We start from the raw sequence: 18,280 nt of genomic DNA on the forward strand, positions 1-18,280 counted from the left end.
CAGCTGCGACGCTGCTTGGCGATCCATACGACGACGACGATGACGGCGATGACGTCGCTCCAGCTGCTCCTGGCGCGTTGTTGGTCGCGTTGGTCGCGTTGGTCGCTGTGGTGCTGCCCACCAGTCCATTGCCAGTCGCTGCACTGCCAGGCCGTGCTCCTGCTCCTGGTCCTCCTGGTCCTCCTGGTCCTGCTCCTGCTCCTAATCCGGGCCCTGTGTGTGCACTCTGCGCGGACTCGGACTGCAAGCGGTGGTGCTCTGGTGAGGCGAGCAAAACAATGGCTACAATCTCGCTGCAAATTCATTGCAAATCCATTACAAATCCATTACAAATCCAAATCCCAATGCAACGCCACTAACTCAAACCTTTGTCGACGCTCGTTCGACTTCAGTGATCTCAAACACTCAGCGCTCACTCGTCCAACCAACAAAAAACCTCAATCCCAAAATACAAAACAACAAAAACCGCACTTGTCCTGAGGCGGGCCGCGCGGGGTACCGGAAGACGAGTCGGTGGCCGCGGCTGCCTTTGATCACAACAAGCACTCCAAGCAGCATGACTGGAGGAAGGTGGAGTGCCTGCGACGGAATGAAGACTGCTTTCGTCAATGTCAATGTGGGACGCCAGATGACAGGATGTTGCTTGTGGAACAATTTACAGCTGTGGGTAGTATCACAAAATGTATTGACAATTCTCACAAAGAGTCCGGGTGGGAAAAACAACAGACAAACACAAAGAGATACAGTCACAGACACAGACAATCAAGGAGCACAACAAGGAAAAAAAAACCCAAACAGATACGAAGCGGTGTGGAGAGAAAGAGCAAAGCAAGCGAATAAACAAACAAACAAAACAAAGCAACGCTCGACTGGCTTCCTCATCACGAGCGCCACGCGCAACAACAACACATATTAACAAAAGGGAAAGGGAGAGCTGGTTATGATCCCAATTCCGGGCATTTACTGCTGAGGACCAGAGACAATGGAGGAATACTGCGTGGAGCTTCCTGGCATGGTATCTTCGTAGTCACCGTTGCTGGTGTTGGCATCGCCATATTGAACCGTTTGGGCAAAACCATTGGTGTCTTCGTACTGCGGGGGCGCATCCGGGCCAGGGCCAAAGGCCTCCTGGTACTTGGCGGCCACAGAGTAAGGCGACTCTTCGCCAGCGCCACCACCGAGACCATCGTAGATGCCGTCAGAGTCGCTGGCTGCAGCGGCAGTTCGGGTGACTTCATACCCACTCTCGTCAGACTTGTCGTTAATGTAGACCGGGTTGGCGCGAATGTTGTCGTACGTGTCATCGGCGGCGGGCGCACCGAGGCGGTCGTAATCTGCAGCCACGGCCACAGCGCCGAGGTCGTCATAGATGCCTTCGTCGCCAGCCGGGCGGAGCGAGTCGTAAGTCGTGCCTGGTCCGTGAAGATGGTCGTATCCGGAACCAGTGCCGTGCAGCGCATGCAGTGGGTTGAGCTCGATGCCAGACACGGCCGCGTGGTGGCGGTCGGGCGGGGTCAGCTTGGCTTGCTTTTGTCGCCTGCGGCGGCGAAGCACAAGCAAAATCAACAACAGCAAGAGGAGCAAGAGCACAAACGCAGGCACGCCCGACGCGACAGCTAGCGTTGTAGCATCCGACGAATCGGGCTCGCGTTCATCGTCATTGATCAGAATGAGAATGGCCTGGCTGACACCAAAGCGCGCACCGCCGCCAACATCGGCCAGGCGAAGGTACATGTACTTGGAGCCTTGCAGCACATGGTTGTTCACGATCGGAATCACAAGCTCTGTGCTGTTTTGCCCGTCTTCGAAAACAATCTCGTACGGCGTGGCATCCACATCGGTCGTCAAGTTGACAGGAGTTGAGGGCACAAACACGGAGATCAAGGGAGCGAACGCGGCGTGGGAGGTCACATTCGTCGACAGGACAAAGGTCGCGTTAACGCGGCCAATCTGAGAAATCTCGCGCCAGAGGGTCAGACGCAGGAAGCCAGCAGACTCGGACACGGCAAACACCAGCGGGTTGACCTGGCGGGACGGCGCAAACTCAATCACACCGTGGCCATCATCACTGGCAAGAATCGTCACCGTGGCCACAGACGCCCAAGACAGGCGGGCTCCCGTCACATTCCTCAAGTACACAAAGAACGCCTCGCTTGCTTCAGGGAGGGTGTCATCACCGAGTCGGATGCTGAAATCTTGCGTTTGAGCGAGGCTCGAGAGCGTATGGGTGTTGTTTTCGTTCGATCCGTCGAAATCATGACCAGTGGCAGTGAATTCGACAGCGTCGGTTGCGTAGTCAACATTGTTGGGATTGTTGGCAACGCGCGACACGGTCAGCGTGGCAACGCCCTCAGATTCGTGGACAAAAACGTCGGGGTTCAGATAGCCGAGCGCGCCAATATCGTCATTGGCATCAATGACACACAGCACTTGGCCGTCCATGGGCGAGTCAGTCCGTACGGCCGTGGCTTCTTGGCCCGAGCTGATTCCGTTGCCGACCAGCTGGAGAGAAAAGAGAGCCCAATCCTCATCAATCAGATCGTCCCTCACCTGCCACGACACGCTGGCCACAGTTTGGCCAGCTTCGAACGTCACCGGCTTGCTGGGCGAGCCGCTGACAAAGTCGTTGGAGGTGGTCGTGTTGTGCAGGATGGAGACGACGCCCGAGACTCGGCGGAAGCTGCCATAGTAGCGGTTGACAGTCGCAGTGACAAATTCGCCTTCCTTGACAAGATAACGGCGCTCTCCATTCTGGCCAAGAGTCATGACACTGGGCGAGTTGAAGCCGAGCAAGCCGTGCGGGTAGTCGTTGCGGTTGATGCACAAGTCGGTGAAATTGGTGATCGGGTGCACACGCGCGCCACCGGAGGCAGAGACGAGCTGCACGTACAGGAATTCGTCCATTTCCGGAACGTTGTCGTTCAGCAGGGTGACAGCAATCTGGACGCTGCTGATACCCGCGGGGATGGTGACGGTTTGACCCGTCACGGCGACATAGTCCCTTTGGGCTGCGCTGGCCCAGTTCTCGGGCAACAAAGAGGCATTGTTGAACTTGCCGTCGTGTGTCGACCAGGTGAAGGAGATGGAGCCAAACAGACCTGCGGAGCGGACAACTTCCACAAACACAGTGTTGTTCGGCTGAGCGACACTGTTGACGATGAGTGATTCTTCGCTGCACGTGTAGATGCGGGAGACGGACAAGACGCCGCGAGCATCGTCGTTCTCGGGAATGGTGACGAGAACCAGTGCCTTGGTCGGGTCAACGCGGCCCAAGCCCGACACAAATTCGAGTTGCACGCCAAACATTTCAGCCAGTTCGGGGATGCCGTCAGCAACCGCGGTGATGGAGATTTGAATCACACTCTCACCCTCTCCAAAAGCGAGGACTTGGTCGAGGGCAGCGTAGTCGGTCGACGATGCGATTGCGACACCGCTTGTCTGGTTGGAGTTGAGCGTAATGGCGCGGACGCGAACAGCCCCGCTGCCAAACGTTCCACGCTGACGCCTCAGGTTGATGAGAATGGCGGTGCCCTCTTGGACGGACTGGGTGAGGAAGTCGAAGCCATAGACGCCGTGGGGGTCGTCATGGGGGTTGATGGTGACGAGCGAGGTGGCATAGTAGCCAGGAACAGGCGCAAATCCAGTTCCAACCATCTTGGCCTGAGTAATGGTGTACGTATAGAGCGCAGCGAGCGACGGCACGGTCGACAGTGGCAGGGGGATGTTGATAGTCGCGTTCAACTTGTTTGCAGGGATGATCAAGGTAAAGTTCTTGACATCTGGAACAGTGCGGGAGATGGTCACATTGACGGCCTGAGACAGGTTGGAGTACGAGTAGCGCTCGACAACGAGGGGATAGCTGCCAGCGGTAATGTTGACGCTAAAAGCACGCGAAGCCGGGACGTAGCGAACAAGACCGTTGGGGTTGTCGTTGGCATCAATCACAATGGTGGACGTGTTGAAAGGACCAATGCCCAAATGCAAGGGGTCGCGCAGCCGAACAAAAATGCTTTCGACATTCTCAGGAAGGTTGTCGCCAACGATGGTGATGGAAATGTTGTGGGCGGTGTCTCCATTGTTGAAGACGAGCGGGGAGGCTGTTTCGACAATGTAATCAATGCCTGCGAGCGCGTCGGTCGGAATGACGTCGAAATAGACCAACGAGCCATCACGGTTGGAGTTGGCACTCACGCGCAAATGGAGGGTAGTGTTGGTGCTATTCGAGCCTTCTTCAAAGAGAATAAAGCGCGAGTCGACATCGAACGAGGCAGTGTTGTTGGCAATGCATGTAAAGCCATCGCCCAAATAGCCGATTTGGCAGGTGCAAGTGAAGGTGCCGGGGAAGTTGGCGCAGTCAGCAAACTGGGCGCAAGGCGTAGCGGCGCATTCGTCAATGTCCGTGCACACAGTGCCATCGCCCGAGAATCCGGAAAAGCACGCGCACTCAAAGCTGCCAATGTTGTTGGTGCAGGTGGCATTGCCGTCGCAGTTGTCCAAGCCTTCTTGGCATTCGTCAATCTCCAGGCAGGTTTTGCCGTCTGGTTGAAGACGCCAGCCAGGCTGGCACGTGCAGTAGTACGATCCAGGCGTATTGTTGCAATTCTGGCCACAACCGCCATTGTTTGTCGAGCACTCGTTAATGTCCGTGCAGCCGTTCGGACCGCGACCAGCGTTGCTGATGCTGTAGCCAGCAAGGCAAGAGCAGGAATAGTCACCGATAGTGTTGGAGCAGGTCTGGGCGCACTGGTTGCCGCCGCCGGGAGCGCATTCGTCAATGTCGTTGCACGTGAGCGTCGAGCTCCAGCGCCAGGTTTCGTCGTTTTGGCACGTCGTGGTAGCAGAGCCACCAGAAAAGCCAGACTTGCACGAATACTGACAGGTGCAGCCGTATGTTGTGCAGAGACAGGTGCTGGCGACGGCCACAGAGTTGGCAGGAGGCGCGACGAACGAGTTGCAGTTCTTCTTGACGTCGCAATTGGTGCTCTTCCAGCCAGTGCAGCAGCTCTTGACGCCACCCGTTTGGCACGTGTAGCACGCAGAGGCAGTGTTCGTATCCACACAGTACACGCATTGGAAGCCGGCTTGTCCCGACGTGCCAACTGGCCAGTAGTTTGACTGGCAAGTGCCGCAGTCCTTGTCCTGGTAACCAACGGCGCAAGTGCACACGCCTGACGAGGGATTGCAAGCGGTGCACGCCGGAGGATCGCTGACTCTGCAGTACTCGCCGCAACGAGCACCGTACCAGTATTGGTCGCACATGGCGCGATGGTAGACGTAGACTGCAGGAATGTTGAACTCGCCACCAGTCGTGCCACCAAGGTTGACACCTTGCCAAGGACTGGCCGCCAAGCTGCCTTGCTCTTCATTGCCGTTCAGGGTGATGGGATCGAACGTCCTCCATCCCATGTCATCGTCGGGATTGGGCCAAGGATCGTTGTCGTCGCAGTCGACATACCATTGCACCGTCCCTGCCCAGTTGCTCACAGCGCCATAGTTGATGTCAATGTTCCAACGAGGGTTGTGGGATTCTTGTTCACCCGCATTCCAGTTGGCGTTGCCATTTGGCGCAAATTTCACCCATCCAGTGCAGTACGGGTCGCCTTCATGTTCGCAAACAGAATCAGTTAGCGCTACAGGACAGGCAAATGCATCATAGCAACCAAGGACCGGGGCGACGTACAGGTTCCATCACCGCAACCAGAGTTTTGGGTAAAGTACAATGCGCGCGCAAAGCACGTTGCACGGTACTGGACGGCGTGCGCAGAGCTCGCAATGAGAACGAGGATGGCCGCTGCCAGCAGCAACTTGGCCATTTCTCCCGATTTTCAATGATCTGACAAAACGCAACACAACAACAACAACATTATCATTCAAGGTGAGTCGCAAGTTTTTGTTTCGTGAGAGTGGCAGCTGGTGACACCTGCGCATCACCTAATTGTGATATCACAAACGAAAAGAAAAAAAAAAGGAAGAAAAAAAAAAAAAAGCTTGCGCAAAGTAAAAAAGGCAAAAGGAAAAAAAAAAAAAAACTCAAAATGCGCTAATTGTGAAAATAAATGTAAACAAAAGCCCAATTTCCTTTTCTGATCGCCATCGGCCAAACCCCTCTCGCGCATCGCCAATGGAAACTGCATGATGCACAGCACGGGCCTCTTCTTCGTCCTTCGCTGAATGAGGCACACTTGCGGGTCGAGCGCAAAGGGGGGCGTTTTGGTGGGTTTGCGGCAAAACGGGGGAAATTTGTCCGTAATCTTTTGTCGAAATCGCCCCACCTCATCAGGGCCCTGATTTGATTGTTCCTCAACAATGATCACAATTACACGTGTTTTGGTGGTGTGTTGGTTTTGCTGTAAAAAGATGGTCACCATTAACAATCAGAATGAAGCGCGGACCATTATTGTTTGTTATTGAAAAAACAATGAAAAAACAATAAAAAATAATAAAAAAATAAAAAAATAATAAAAATAAAACAAAACAAGTTTTAGCTCTAATCAGGGAGCAGGCTTTCACACCCCTTCCCTCCCGCCCTCTCGCCCGTGGGGACACCAACCAGACACCCACCCGCCCCCCCGATTGCACCCAACAGGACGCCATTTTGTTGGATGCGGGGTTGCGTTCTTTGTTCAAACCGCAATAAAGTAAAAAAAAAAAAATATTAAAAAAAATTACGCCGCCAAAGCTGAATGAAAAAAAAAAAATACAAAAAAAAATACAAAATACAAACCAAACTGCACAGCGTTGCGTTCGTGTATTTGTTTGTGAGGAGTCAGGTTGTGAACTGTAAAATGCACAAGTTGGATGGAGCATCATCACGTCTGCCGTCCCACGAGACGGCGCGGCAAACCGCACAAACCACCGCCCCTCCAACGCCAGGGCGCTGCGGAAGGCTGCGGTGCGTAATCCACAAGTTTAAATTGCATTATTAGCGGGTTTTGAGTTGTGGTGGTTTGTGCCTTGTTTGCAAGTGCGACGTTTTTGCCGTGCCCACAGCGTCGGAGCGCACAAAGCAAGGCAGCAGCGTCGCAGCAGCACCATGGGTGTCGCATGGGTTGCACTTGTGGGGGGCGCCGGAGTGTCGGTGAGCCCCCGGAAGCGCCACCAATTCACCCTTCGTTCACGAAATATTCAAAAAAAGCGGATTTTTTTTTTTTTTTTTTTGTTTCGTGACGCATCGTCCGTTTTGATTTCCCTTGAATCCCCCTGTTGCAAACGGAGAGCGGTAAATCGCAACTCAGGGCTACGCATCTAAATTGTGAGCGGAGGTGATGGTGGGTTCCGCATTGGGGTGCACGACGCGGGATGGTCGCGGGTGTTGGGACACTAAAAAGTCAAAACCAAAATAACAAAAAAAAAAAAAAAAACCGCCGAACCCGTTTTGAGCGCGCATCGCAGGGTGATGGCCTGTTCGTTCGTTCCTTTGCCCATTTGCCCCCCCCCCCTCCTCCAGCATTATGCGGCTTTTGAGGCGGAAACACAGCAGCAGTATTATTGCAACTCGAATGCAGATCGATCGTTCTTACCGCTAAAAAAAAAACACAAAAAAATTATGACTGGTTTTTGATGTGTTATGCTTTTTTTTTGATTTTTTTTTCGATTTTTCGATTTTTTTTTTTGATGTTTTTGTTGATTTGGATGTCTCGGCTGCTCGTTCCATTGCGTGCGTGTGCAGGTCCGCTGATCAGCAACTTCACACGCAATGCACAGCGCGCACAGACACGCATACGCAATGCACGAGAGCACACACAGTGGCACAACACCAACAAAACAACAAAACAGCAAGCGTCATCAGCGCAGCGCAGCGAGTGAGTGGCGCATACCTGATTGACCGGACTCAGGAACAAAAGCCAGATCAAACCGAAAAATCCAAAAAAACACCCCACTTGAACGCGCGCGACCACACTGGCAGAGCGCCAGCCCAATTGGAAGCAGACAGCAGGAAGAGCGACTACGAGAGCAAAGCTCAGTACGAGAGGATGAGGTGATGTGTGCGTGTGGTGTGACCATGGTTACTGTACTGCAAGAGCAAAAAGAACGGCCCGCGCCTCGTCGAGGTCGCTGACGGAGAAAGCACGGCACTCGGTTGCGCATCGTCGTAGGAGTATGCTCACGAGGCGGCGGGAGATGGGGGAATGGGGGAGAGTCGCAGGAGGGTTGAGGGTTGCGGTGAAAGAGGAAGTCTGCGGTCGCTTGCTGGTATTCTGTTCATGTGGTCGTTTGAATACCAGTGACAATGCTCCACCACTGACCACTGGGATCAAAACATCATCGTGAGCTGTTGATTAGCTGCGAAAGCGGCGCCAGCGGCTGCGACTGGAGTCGAGGGTTGTCTGTTCAACTCTTGGTCGCGCTGCAACAACGTGTGTGTCGCTCGAGTCGCTCGAGTCAAGCAAGCAAAGCATTGTGGTGTACTGTCAGTATGATCCAGATTGGACTTTGCTCGACGCGGTCGTCGCTGAAATTGGCGCGCATTGTTTGTTTGTTGAATTTTGGAGCAAACTGCACCCTCCGTTGCCCATCAGCATTTGACGAGACTTTGCGACCGTTCAACTCAATGTACTATCAGTATCATCCAGAGTGGGCTTTGCGTTCGACGCGGTCGTCGCTGAAATTGGCGCGCATTGTTTGTTTGTTGAATTTTGGAGCAAACTGCACCCTCCGTTGCCCATCAGCATTTGACGAGACTTTGCGACCGTTCAACTCAATGTACTGTCAGTATCATCCAGATTGGGTTTTGCGTTCGACGCGATCGTCGCGCTCGTTGTTTCTCCTTTGAATTTTGGGCAAAAAAAATCACCATCGAGATTTTCTGGCCGTTCAACTCGATGAACATCACACCTGTGCTCGATTTGGCTTTGCGTTCGACGCTGAACTGCCGCAGCAATCAATGTCTCTCGTCGGTGGCTTGTCAATGTGATTGTTGACGCATCGCATTCAGTCTTTTTTGATTTTTGATTTTTGATTTGGAAGCAGAGGGTGAGTGTTTGATTGCCACGAATTGGCTCGCGTTCGGCAAAATCCACCTCATACATCCCCAACACAATATTACGAGAGACACATGGCTAGAAGTAGATCGAGAGGATGGAGCAAGCGTAGACGCAAATGCTGGTCGAGTGCGATCGCATCGTGACAGCAGTTTGTGGTCATCAGTCCCAGCAAAGCGGTTTCTGTCGATTGCTTCTTCCGACCGTTCTTTTTTGCTCTGCAACAAAAAGAAAAAGCCAATCCACAGCGCCGTGTTGTGGGGTTTTTTGTTCCGGAGATGCGAGCGATGACGATTGAGCAACGGCAATAATAACGTTTGAAATAAAAAAAAGAAAAAAAAAAAAAGTCGAAACGTTTTTTGTTGTTCGTGGGGTGGTACAAGTTTTTCCCATCACTTTTCAATGTCTCGGCGCTGTAGTCCAGGCCCAGTTTGAACGTCGCGCATTGTGGCACGATCGCACGGCATTGCTGAGCGTCAGAGCGGGAGTTGGAAGGCCCAGAAGTCGGTGGGGGTTTGAAGTGAGGTCGAAGGCACAAGACCAAAGCCGCAAATCGTGTCACCGCAGAACCACTCAAACAGCGCCGCGACACTGGACGCGCCGCTGCGATGCGGGGGCGGGGGGTCCAATGCGCCCACGGATGATGTTGTCTCGCGCTTTGTGATGCCGCGGGGTGGAAGTGGGTGGCACTCGTTCCACCAGTCATGAGCGTGGCTGAAGGCGCTTCAATTACACCAAAAATTCGCACATGCACGTGAGGGGTTTGGACGGTCGTGCATTTGGAGCTCACGATTGGCTTGAGCTGTCATTGTCGAATGCAAACGCGCTGCCATCGGAGAGACAGCGAGAGGGGGAGCTGGCTGGGTGTGTTGGAACGGAAGGGACGTCAGCGGAAGGATCAACGCTGCCCAAAGCAAAGCAAAGCAAAAACAAATGCCCGACCACACAAAAGCAATATTCCACAAATCCGCAAAGGTCCGCAAAACCAGGGCCACAACGCCGTAAACCTATGAACCCCCTGAACCCCCAAAGGGCCCTACCAAAATGCATTCCATGGTCACGATCGTCGCCTTTGCGTTACAGTCGCGGCAAACAATCACAAAGCATCAAAGCAACGGATTTCTGGATCAACAATTCCTCACACCTGTGTTTGAACCCTCCGTTGCAGAAAATATGGCCCTGCCGCTCAAGGCCTCCTCGCTCGGCGCGGCGCGGCGCATTGTGACCACAATAATGCTCGTCGTGGCGTTGATGGGCATTCCCGGCGCACTCGCTGGCAGAGCTTCCATTGGGCTTTATTTTATGCGCGGATCGTACTATTCTTGCGACACCTTCAGCGCATGCGAGGCCTCCACCGACTGGACAGTCACAGTTGGGTCTACGAGCTTGAGCGGCGTCGGTCCGGATTTCTTTCAAGATGACAATGCACCTGAATGGGACTACGAGTTGCCCGCCTCCGAGCGCGCAACCTTCCAGTCGTACACTGTACGTTGAAAGAATGACAAACTCCAGCAGCAGTTCGGTCGAACAATGTTATTTTGGCTCACGCATATGTCCCATGGACTGTTCATCATCCTCAAACAGGGAACCTTCTCTGTGAAATTCACATTCATCGATAATGATGGGATTGAAGATGACACTCTCGGCTCAATCACCAAATCCTACACCGCAGGCTCGTCCTCCGGTTACACATTTGTCACGCTTGCCAGTCCGGCGAGCTATGTCGACTCGTTCACTTTTGGCTACCGTGTCTTTTGTGACACTGACTACTACGGCCCAACCTGTAGCACATACTGCACCACCTCCACTGGAAGCTGCAGCGCGTGCGATCCCGTGTCGGGCGCTTGCACGGCTTGCAAATCAGGCTACACTGGCACTCCGTCCTGCTCCACTTGCGCCACCAACTACTATCCGAGCGGCTCTGGTTCATGTGTGTATTGCGTACCCAATAACGGTGGCTATTACACTTGCTCATCAACAGGCAGTAAGGTTTGCACTCCTGGCTACACTGGTACCAGTTGCAACACGCTCGTTACCTGCCCGACCGCTCCAGCTGCGCCGACCAACACCACCAAAAGCCAATGCAGCTCTGTCAGCGCCAACTCCACTTGCACCTACCAGTGCAATACTGGCTACTCAATCTCTGCAGGCTCTCCAAACATCACTTGCAGCACAACAGGCGCATGGGCACCTACAGCTACAACTCTCAGATGCGTTGATACAAATGAATGCGCCGCTTCCAACGGCGGCTGCAACCAGACGTGTTTAAATTCGGTTGGATCGTACAGTTGTAGCTGCCTCACTGGCTACACGAAAAACGGCGACGGCAAAGGCGCATCCGGCTGTCTCGACAACAACGAGTGCAGCAGCGCCAACGGCGGCTGCCAGCACATCTGCACCAATCTCCCTGGGTCCTACGCTTGCTCGTGCAACAGTGGATACCAGCTGCAGCCTGACGCCAAATCTTGCGTCAACATCAACGAGTGCACGACTGGAACGCACAACTGCGCTGCGAATGCCACTTGTGCCGACACTATTGGCTCGTTTACTTGCACCTGCAAGGCTGGCTTTTCCGGCAACGGAACGCACTGCGACGACGTGAATGAGTGCAATGGCATCCCGTTCCCGTGCAGCAGTAACGCCCTCTGCACCAACACCCCTGGAAATTACTCGTGCGCCTGCAAGCCTGGCTTTTCGGGCAATGGTTTGGAGTGCGCGGCTGATGGTCGCGTTGCGTTTGATGCTTCGTCTCGCTTCCTGGTGGTTCGTCGACCCGACTCAGGCACGAGCACGATCTCCTTGGTTGTTGAAGCTCCAGTCCAGGTTGATGCGACTGTTCAATTTTCCATCAGCTCGGCATCTTTGACTGCTGCTTCTTCGGCACCGCTGCAGTTTTCTTCGACAGTGCATCAGCAGACCATCACACTGAACCTTGCTGCAAGCGGCAGCGCGTTGGCCCAAGAAACGGTCGACATTCAACTTGCCAACCCCCTCAACATGGCCTTGGATGACCACTTCAACAGGTCTCAGATTGTGATTGAAGCCAGCCAGTCGCAGTTTGGCACGGTCGGCGTGTCCGCTGGCTCCCGGCAGATCAGCTTGAGCAACGTCATGGCCAACCCCGAGTTCTCAATCACGTTGGAGCGTTTCAGCGCCGTTTCCTATGCCTCGGCCGTCGATGTCACGTTTTCCGTGACCTCCACTGTGGCCAGTGCCACCACATTCGTTGCGACAATTCCCGCAGGCCAGCAAACTGTTGCGGTTCCCATTACGGTGCCAAACATGGGTACTCCGACCGTCCCTTCAACGCTGACGTACACCATCACTGCTGCGACCGCTGTGACTCTTGGCGAAGCGACTCCGATTGGCTACTACGGATCATCGGTTGTTGCAGTGCCCGAACATGACTACCCCTACGGTCTGTTCAGCATTGCCAATACTGCATCCTCCTGGCCTGAACCATCATCGGCCAGTCTCACCATCACACGTGCCGGTGGTAGCGTTGGCACTGTCACTGTCCGCGTCACTCCGTACGCTGTCGCATTCAACACGTCAACTGGCACACCTGTGGCCACCATCGACTTGGATTTCGCTTCGACACCTGTGGATGTCGAGTTTACCGCTGGAATCCTGACCAAGAACGCTCTTGTTGCCATCCTGGATGACACCATTCCTGAACTCGCCGAGGTCTTTGGCGTTCGCCTCGAGATTGTCAGCGGCGGCGGTGCGGTTGACTCGACTGCTTCCAACGTTCTGGTGACAATTGCGGAAAGCGACAGCCCGCATGGCGTTTTGGCATTTGACGCTGCCACATTGGCGGTTGACGAGCCAGCTTCTGACAGCAACGTGTCCATTACCATTACTCGAACGGCAGGGCTGTTTGGCGACGTTACGTTTGCCTGGGCGACCTCCATCACCGGCTCCGACCACGATGTCAATGCCCAAGCTGGATTGGACTTTGTGGAAGGCGCAGGCACTGTGACGCTGCTTCAGGGCCACTCGAGTGCGGTCATTCAGGTCGTCATTCGTGCGGATTCGCTTCCGGAACTGGACGAGACGTTTGCTGTTACCCTGTCCAGCCCCACTGGCGGTGCCACCTTGGGTGCACAGTCGACAATCACAGTGACCATTAACAAGAACGACAAACCCTACGGCACCATTGGCTTTGTCACTCCAACGTTGACCAAGTCGGCCGATGGCAGTGCACGGTTCCTCGTCACTCGTGGCTCAACTTTCACTGCAGAGGTTGCGCGCTATTTCGGCACGTTCGGAACTGTGACAGGCGATGCCACCTTGCAATTCACAACACCGGTGACTGCCGCTGACTTTAACAATCAAGTGGTGCGGACTGTGAGCTTTGCGGCTGGCCAGACGTCGCAGACATCCAACTCTTTCAATGTCGTTGCCGCTCAAGCCCCTGTTCGTCTGTTCAACATTGTTCTGAGTCCCAGCTCGGGATCTCTGGCGACGCTCGATGCTGACACCCCTTCTGTCATTCCATGTGCCATCGAGGCCAGCAACGCCGTGGACGGCGTCGTCCGTTTCACTTCCCTCACATTCGTTGCTCAGGAGAGCGCTGGTGTTGCGCTCGTCACGGTGGAGCGGACTGGCTCAGCGCTTGGTGCCGTGACGTTCACTTACAGTGTCCGAACTGGCACAGCCGGCGGTGAAGACTTTGACGCCTCCATCCAGGACGCGCCCGTTGTGATTGAAGCTGGTGCAGCGAGCACGGTGATTAGCATTGCGGTTGACGACGACGACATTCCCGAGCTGGACGAGACGTTCACTGTGCTCTTGACGGGCATCACTGCGGGCTCCGCCTACCTCACCTATGCCTCTGTGGCCACGGTCACGATTGCGGCCAACGACGATCCGTACGGCCGGATGGAGTTTGCACCCTCTGGCAATCCGCTTGGCGATGATGTCTACACGGTTTGGGAGGGCACCCCTTCGTTGACCATTCCTGTGCTGCGCAACGCTGGTGTTCTTGGCGCAGTGGCTGTCACTGTCGTCGCAGGCACGAACGCGTCCATCGCCCCGTTCACACCCTTCCTTCATCGTTACCATCCGGACGAAGGCGTATCCTTGACTTCGGACTTGCAAGTCACGTCACCACTCGTGGTGCACTTTGCTGCCGGCCAGAGCAGCACGACGGATGTGCTTGTGCTGACCATTCGCAACGATGACATCCCCGAAGGAACCAAAGCCTTGTACCTTGCCTTGCAAAACCCAACAAATGGCGCCACACTCGGCCCGCTGAGTGTCATCATGGTTGAACTGCGGGACAGCGACGAGGAGGCCAAAGATGACGCGGGAATGGCTGTGGGAATTGGCGCTGGCATTGGCGGCGGCATTTCCCTGCTCATCTTGCTCATCTTCCTCCTGGTGGTGCTTGCTCGACGACGCCGCCGCTCTGCAAAGCTGATTGGACAACCGACTCGTTCGCGAACCAACAGCATGAGCGGCACCACTCCGAGCGGCATGCAGCTGAATACGTTGCATTCCAAATCGAGCAGTGCTGCGATCATTTACGACAACGTCTACGTTGCAGACAGTGCACACGACGCGAACAAGTCGGCGCACCACTATGACAACGTTGGCTACAAGTCAGATGGCCATTACGCGGATGTTGGCACGTTCGGACAACAAGCACCGTCGCAGTACGCGGCTGTGAACACGTCCAAGCCGCGGACATCTGCAGCTCCGCACTACAAGTCGCCAACGCCAAGCACTGCAGGCTATGCCGCCCCTGGTGCTATGACTACGCCGTACAGTAGCCCGACCCCTGTGCTCAACTATGCAGTCATTGAAACCGACGACGGCGTCGCTGCCGCTTGGCCACCACCGGCAGCAACAACGACCTCTGCTGCAGCTCCGCTCGATTACGCGGGTATCGTCCCTGCGCCGTTGGCGTCCCGCAACGTTTCCAATGTATCCAACCCCGACAGGTCGCGTTCTCTTTAGAGCCTCTCGTTGTACTTCTTGTGTATTTCTTTTTGAGTGAGTTTGTGTGTGTGAGTGTTTGGATTGATTGATGAGCGAATGTACATTTTTTGCATTGAAGTTATCATTGTTTTTTAATACAGTTTACTGTGCTTTTTCAGAGAGCGATCCTTTGTTTGTGGCCTCGCCATATTTGGAAGCTGTCATCTCAGTCTTTTGTGTTTTTTTTTTCTTCTTCTTCTTCCTTTCTCTTTTTCCAAGTTCTTTCTCTTTGCGCTTACACATCTGCCTTCCCTCGACGTCGCCATGAGCGCCAACCACGAGGCCGATCCATCTGTTCCAACCACTGCAGCAGCACCGCCAACTGAGTTTGGCGCGGGCTCATTGCTCGGCCCTGGACCAGCCAGCCCACAGCGAACGCGGGCAACCGGAGCCGCAGCCCACTCTGATCCCATTCCCGTGAGTCCATCTGCGCGCCGTCCCTCACGCGGCTCAGGCACAGGCACAGGCACAGGCACAGGCGCTGGCGCTGGCCAAGGGGGCTCTCCGACAATCGCCTCGTCGCCGTCCGGTCGCCCACACAGACCGGGCCTGGACGCGAGCGCGCACGGATCAAGCTCCAGCCATCATGGATTGCCATCGACGTCGCCCTCGCGCGGGTCTGGGTTTGGGTCTGGGTCGCCTGGCTCGATGATGCGCAGTGGTAATGCCAATGCAATCACTGCACAGTCTCAAGCGTTGATGTCGACATCACCGTCGCATCATCATCAAGGATTCCAGCACGGATTGCATGCATGGATGTCATCGACCTCTGGCTCTCCTTCTTCAGCCGGGTCTGGAGGTCTATCGCGAAATGGCACTGCGACGCGGCTCAAGTTCGCCTCGCCGCACAAGCTGGATCAGCACAAGCTCCAGATGGATGCATCGCGCGTCCAGCTGCTCCTAACACCGAATGCTATTCGAGAGCTCAAAGCAGCGCGCTCCAGAGAGCTGGAAAGCGGCGAACTATCGCAGCAAACGCCGACAAAGAGCGCTCGGCCTGCAGCCCGAAGCGGAAAGCAGCAACAGCGGTCTGGCAAGGCCAAATCCCCAGCAGGGCGACTGGTTGGAGACGACTCGGAAGATGATGATGACGATGACGAGTTTGAGCGCGGTGATGACATGGACGCCTTTGACCAACTGTTGGCCGAGTTCCAGAAGCTCGACAATGAGAACGCGTTCGTTGAGCAAGCGCAGCCCATTGTAAATCGCAACAGCTCCAAACACGCACGGCAAACAGCCCCTTCGCGAGAGACCATCCTTGCCCAACTCATGTCCAACTCGTTAGACAAGTGCTTTGTCAAGGCCGACATGATTGCCATCCGCGCAGCGTTGACTCTGCGCGGCCTGCCCACAGAAGGCCACCCCAAAGTCCTTCGCCAACGGATTAAATCTGCGCTCGTTTTCGAGCGTCGGCAGGAATTGTTATCACGCCTTTCCAACTTATCCAAATCAGAGTCACCATCATCGACTTCTTCGTCATCGACATCAGCAGCATCATCGTCTTCATCAACCAATCCCAGCACTCCGGACGCAGAGTGGGACACTTCTTCAACTAGTCCTCTCGTCGAGGTTCCAAAGTCTTCGTTCTTTGCCAATCCCTCGGAAATGTCTGACAGCTCGGACACCGACGGAGCTGAGGCGAGCGAGGATGACACTGCCGAATCAGACAATGACAGCGGCCGGCCTGCGCGTCGAACCCGACGGGCGTCCCGACGACCGCAGCACCGGTTGCTGTTTCCGGGGCTCGAAGCACATCACCAGAATCGTCCACTGATGGCGCTGTTCACATCCAACGCAGAGAAAATGAAGCAAACCGAACTGGCCGATCTCGAGCACTCGGCTTGGCTCATTGACCTTGCCGTCTCTCGTCAGGCAGGTCACTCGCTGACCAACTGCCCTGTGGCGCTGATTGACCACCCGCAGTCGGATGTCGCGGCCATCACACGCGCATTCCGCATTCCTTCGCACTACCAACCGCAGTTTGACTACTTTGTGGTGATTGACTACGAAGCCACCTGCGAAGAAAACGCCAGCTTCTCCACCTATCCGCACGAAATCATCGAGTTCCCTGCTGTTGTTGTCAATGCTCGCACCGGCGAGATTGTCCACAGCTGGCGCTCGTACGTCCGCCCTGTCCTCAACCCGACGCTGACTCCGTTCTGCACGCAGCTCACTGGCATCACGCAGAGTCAGGTCGATGCCTCGCCGGTGTTTGAGGATGTTTTCGAGCAGTTTGTGGTCTTTCTGCGCGACACATTGGGTGTTGACGTGCGCGATCCGACAACCCCAATTTCGCCAGACAAGAGCGAGCCCGCCCCCATCAATCGCAGCAATCATCCTCCACGCGAGCGCACAATCAGCACCAGCAGTGTTGATAGTACGAACAGCGTGGACAGTGTGAGTAGCACCAGCAGCGCCGGCAGTGCCATTGACTCGGACACGGAAGAGCCAACAACGCCCAGTTTCACCATTTTCGAAGAGATCATCACACTCCCAGCCATCCAGCCCATCACTTCGTCTGTGTTGTGCGCCGAATCGAGCAATACAAATTACGACGACGACGACGACGATGAGGAAGAATCGACTTCCGAAATTCCAGGTCTATTTGGCACCGACACTCGCTTGCGCTCCTTTGGTCGTCGTCGCTTTGCCATCTTGTGCGACGGGCCTTGGGATTTGCGCGATTTCATGACAAAGCAGTGCCGCCACAGCCAAATATTCCGACCCTGGTTTACTCAACAGTATGTGCTTCAGCTGCTTTTTTTGGGTGTGTGTGTGTGTGTGTGTGTGTGTGTGCGTTTTATTCTCATCGTTATTGGATGCTTACGTTCGTTTTTGTTGTCTGCTTTTCTTCTGTGCGACATCACAGGTGGGTCAATCTTCGCATGCACTTCAGCAAGTTCTACCACATGAAGCTCGGTGGCATTGATTTCATGCTCGAGTCGCTTGGCATGCAGTTCCAGGGAAATAAGCACAGCGGTCTTGACGACGCAACCAACATTGCACGCGTCGCTTGTCAAATGCTGCGTGATGGCTGTGCGCTTCACACGAACGACGATCTCATCCGTCAGCAGCACGGCGTTTGAAAACAAAAAGGCCTTGTTTAGTGTAGTGTTGTTTCGTGTTGGTTTTTGCTGTTGTGATTGCTGTTGCTCGCTGTATGCTTTGAATTCGACTGATTTTTCTTTGGACTTGGAGTCGTCTTCAGTAGTTGGCATTCTATGGCCCACTGTGCTTACATTTGTTCTCCGTTGAGAAAACGCGACGAATCTTTCTTGTTTTCGTCTTTCACCCGGCGATCTCGTTGATGTTCA

General features: G+C 54.6%; 3 protein-coding genes across 3 annotated transcripts; 2 read left to right on the forward strand and 1 right to left on the reverse strand.

The window, feature by feature from the left end:
* Nucleotides 1-662: 662 nt before the first annotated feature.
* On the reverse strand, nt 663-7,546 carry CAOG_00006 (hypothetical protein). Its single transcript, XM_004364820.2, has 3 exons — nt 7,521-7,546; nt 5,681-5,833; nt 663-5,600 (listed from the first exon to the last, which is right to left on the reverse strand). Exons 2-3 carry the CDS (start codon nt 5,811-5,813, stop codon nt 961-963), a joined length of 4,773 nt encoding a protein of 1,590 aa, XP_004364877.2. The 5' UTR covers nt 5,814-5,833; nt 7,521-7,546; the 3' UTR covers nt 663-960.
* Nucleotides 7,547-8,949: 1,403 nt separating this feature from the next.
* On the forward strand, nt 8,950-15,084 carry CAOG_00007 (hypothetical protein). Its single transcript, XM_004364821.2, has 3 exons — nt 8,950-8,973; nt 10,150-10,466; nt 10,566-15,084. Exons 2-3 carry the CDS (start codon nt 10,155-10,157, stop codon nt 14,943-14,945), a joined length of 4,692 nt encoding a protein of 1,563 aa, XP_004364878.2. The 5' UTR covers nt 8,950-8,973; nt 10,150-10,154; the 3' UTR covers nt 14,946-15,084.
* Nucleotides 15,085-15,131: 47 nt separating this feature from the next.
* CAOG_00008 (three prime histone mRNA exonuclease) lies at nt 15,132-18,144 on the forward strand. The gene is made up of 2 exons (XM_004364822.2): nt 15,132-17,707; nt 17,836-18,144. The coding sequence occupies exons 1-2, from the start codon at nt 15,231-15,233 to the stop codon at nt 18,050-18,052; spliced, it is 2,694 nt and encodes an 897-aa protein (XP_004364879.1). The 5' UTR covers nt 15,132-15,230; the 3' UTR covers nt 18,053-18,144.
* Nucleotides 18,145-18,280: the final 136 nt, after the last annotated feature.

The sequence above is a fragment of the Capsaspora owczarzaki genome, assembly GCF_000151315.2.
Source record: "Capsaspora owczarzaki ATCC 30864 unplaced genomic scaffold supercont2.1, whole genome shotgun sequence".
NCBI classification, from domain to species: domain Eukaryota; class Filasterea; order Ministeriida; family Capsasporidae; genus Capsaspora; species Capsaspora owczarzaki.

Bases quoted from the DNA above. Each gene is read 5' to 3' on its own strand.
- CAOG_00006 (XM_004364820.2), bottom strand. From the start codon at position 5,813: ATGGCCAAGTTGCTGCTGGCAGCGGCCATCCTCGTTCTCATTGCGAGC. The intron at 5,601-5,680 runs GTACGTCGCCCC...GCGAACATGAAG, and splicing joins TGGTTGCGGTGATGGAACCT to GCGACCCGTACTGCACTGGA.
- CAOG_00007 (XM_004364821.2), top strand. From the start codon at position 10,155: ATGGCCCTGCCGCTCAAGGCCTCCTCGCTCGGCGCGGCGCGGCGCATT. The intron at 10,467-10,565 runs GTACGTTGAAAG...ATCCTCAAACAG, and splicing joins CAACCTTCCAGTCGTACACT to GGAACCTTCTCTGTGAAATT.
- CAOG_00008 (XM_004364822.2), top strand. From the start codon at position 15,231: ATGAGCGCCAACCACGAGGCCGATCCATCTGTTCCAACCACTGCAGCA. The intron at 17,708-17,835 runs GTATGTGCTTCA...GCGACATCACAG, and splicing joins CGACCCTGGTTTACTCAACA to GTGGGTCAATCTTCGCATGC.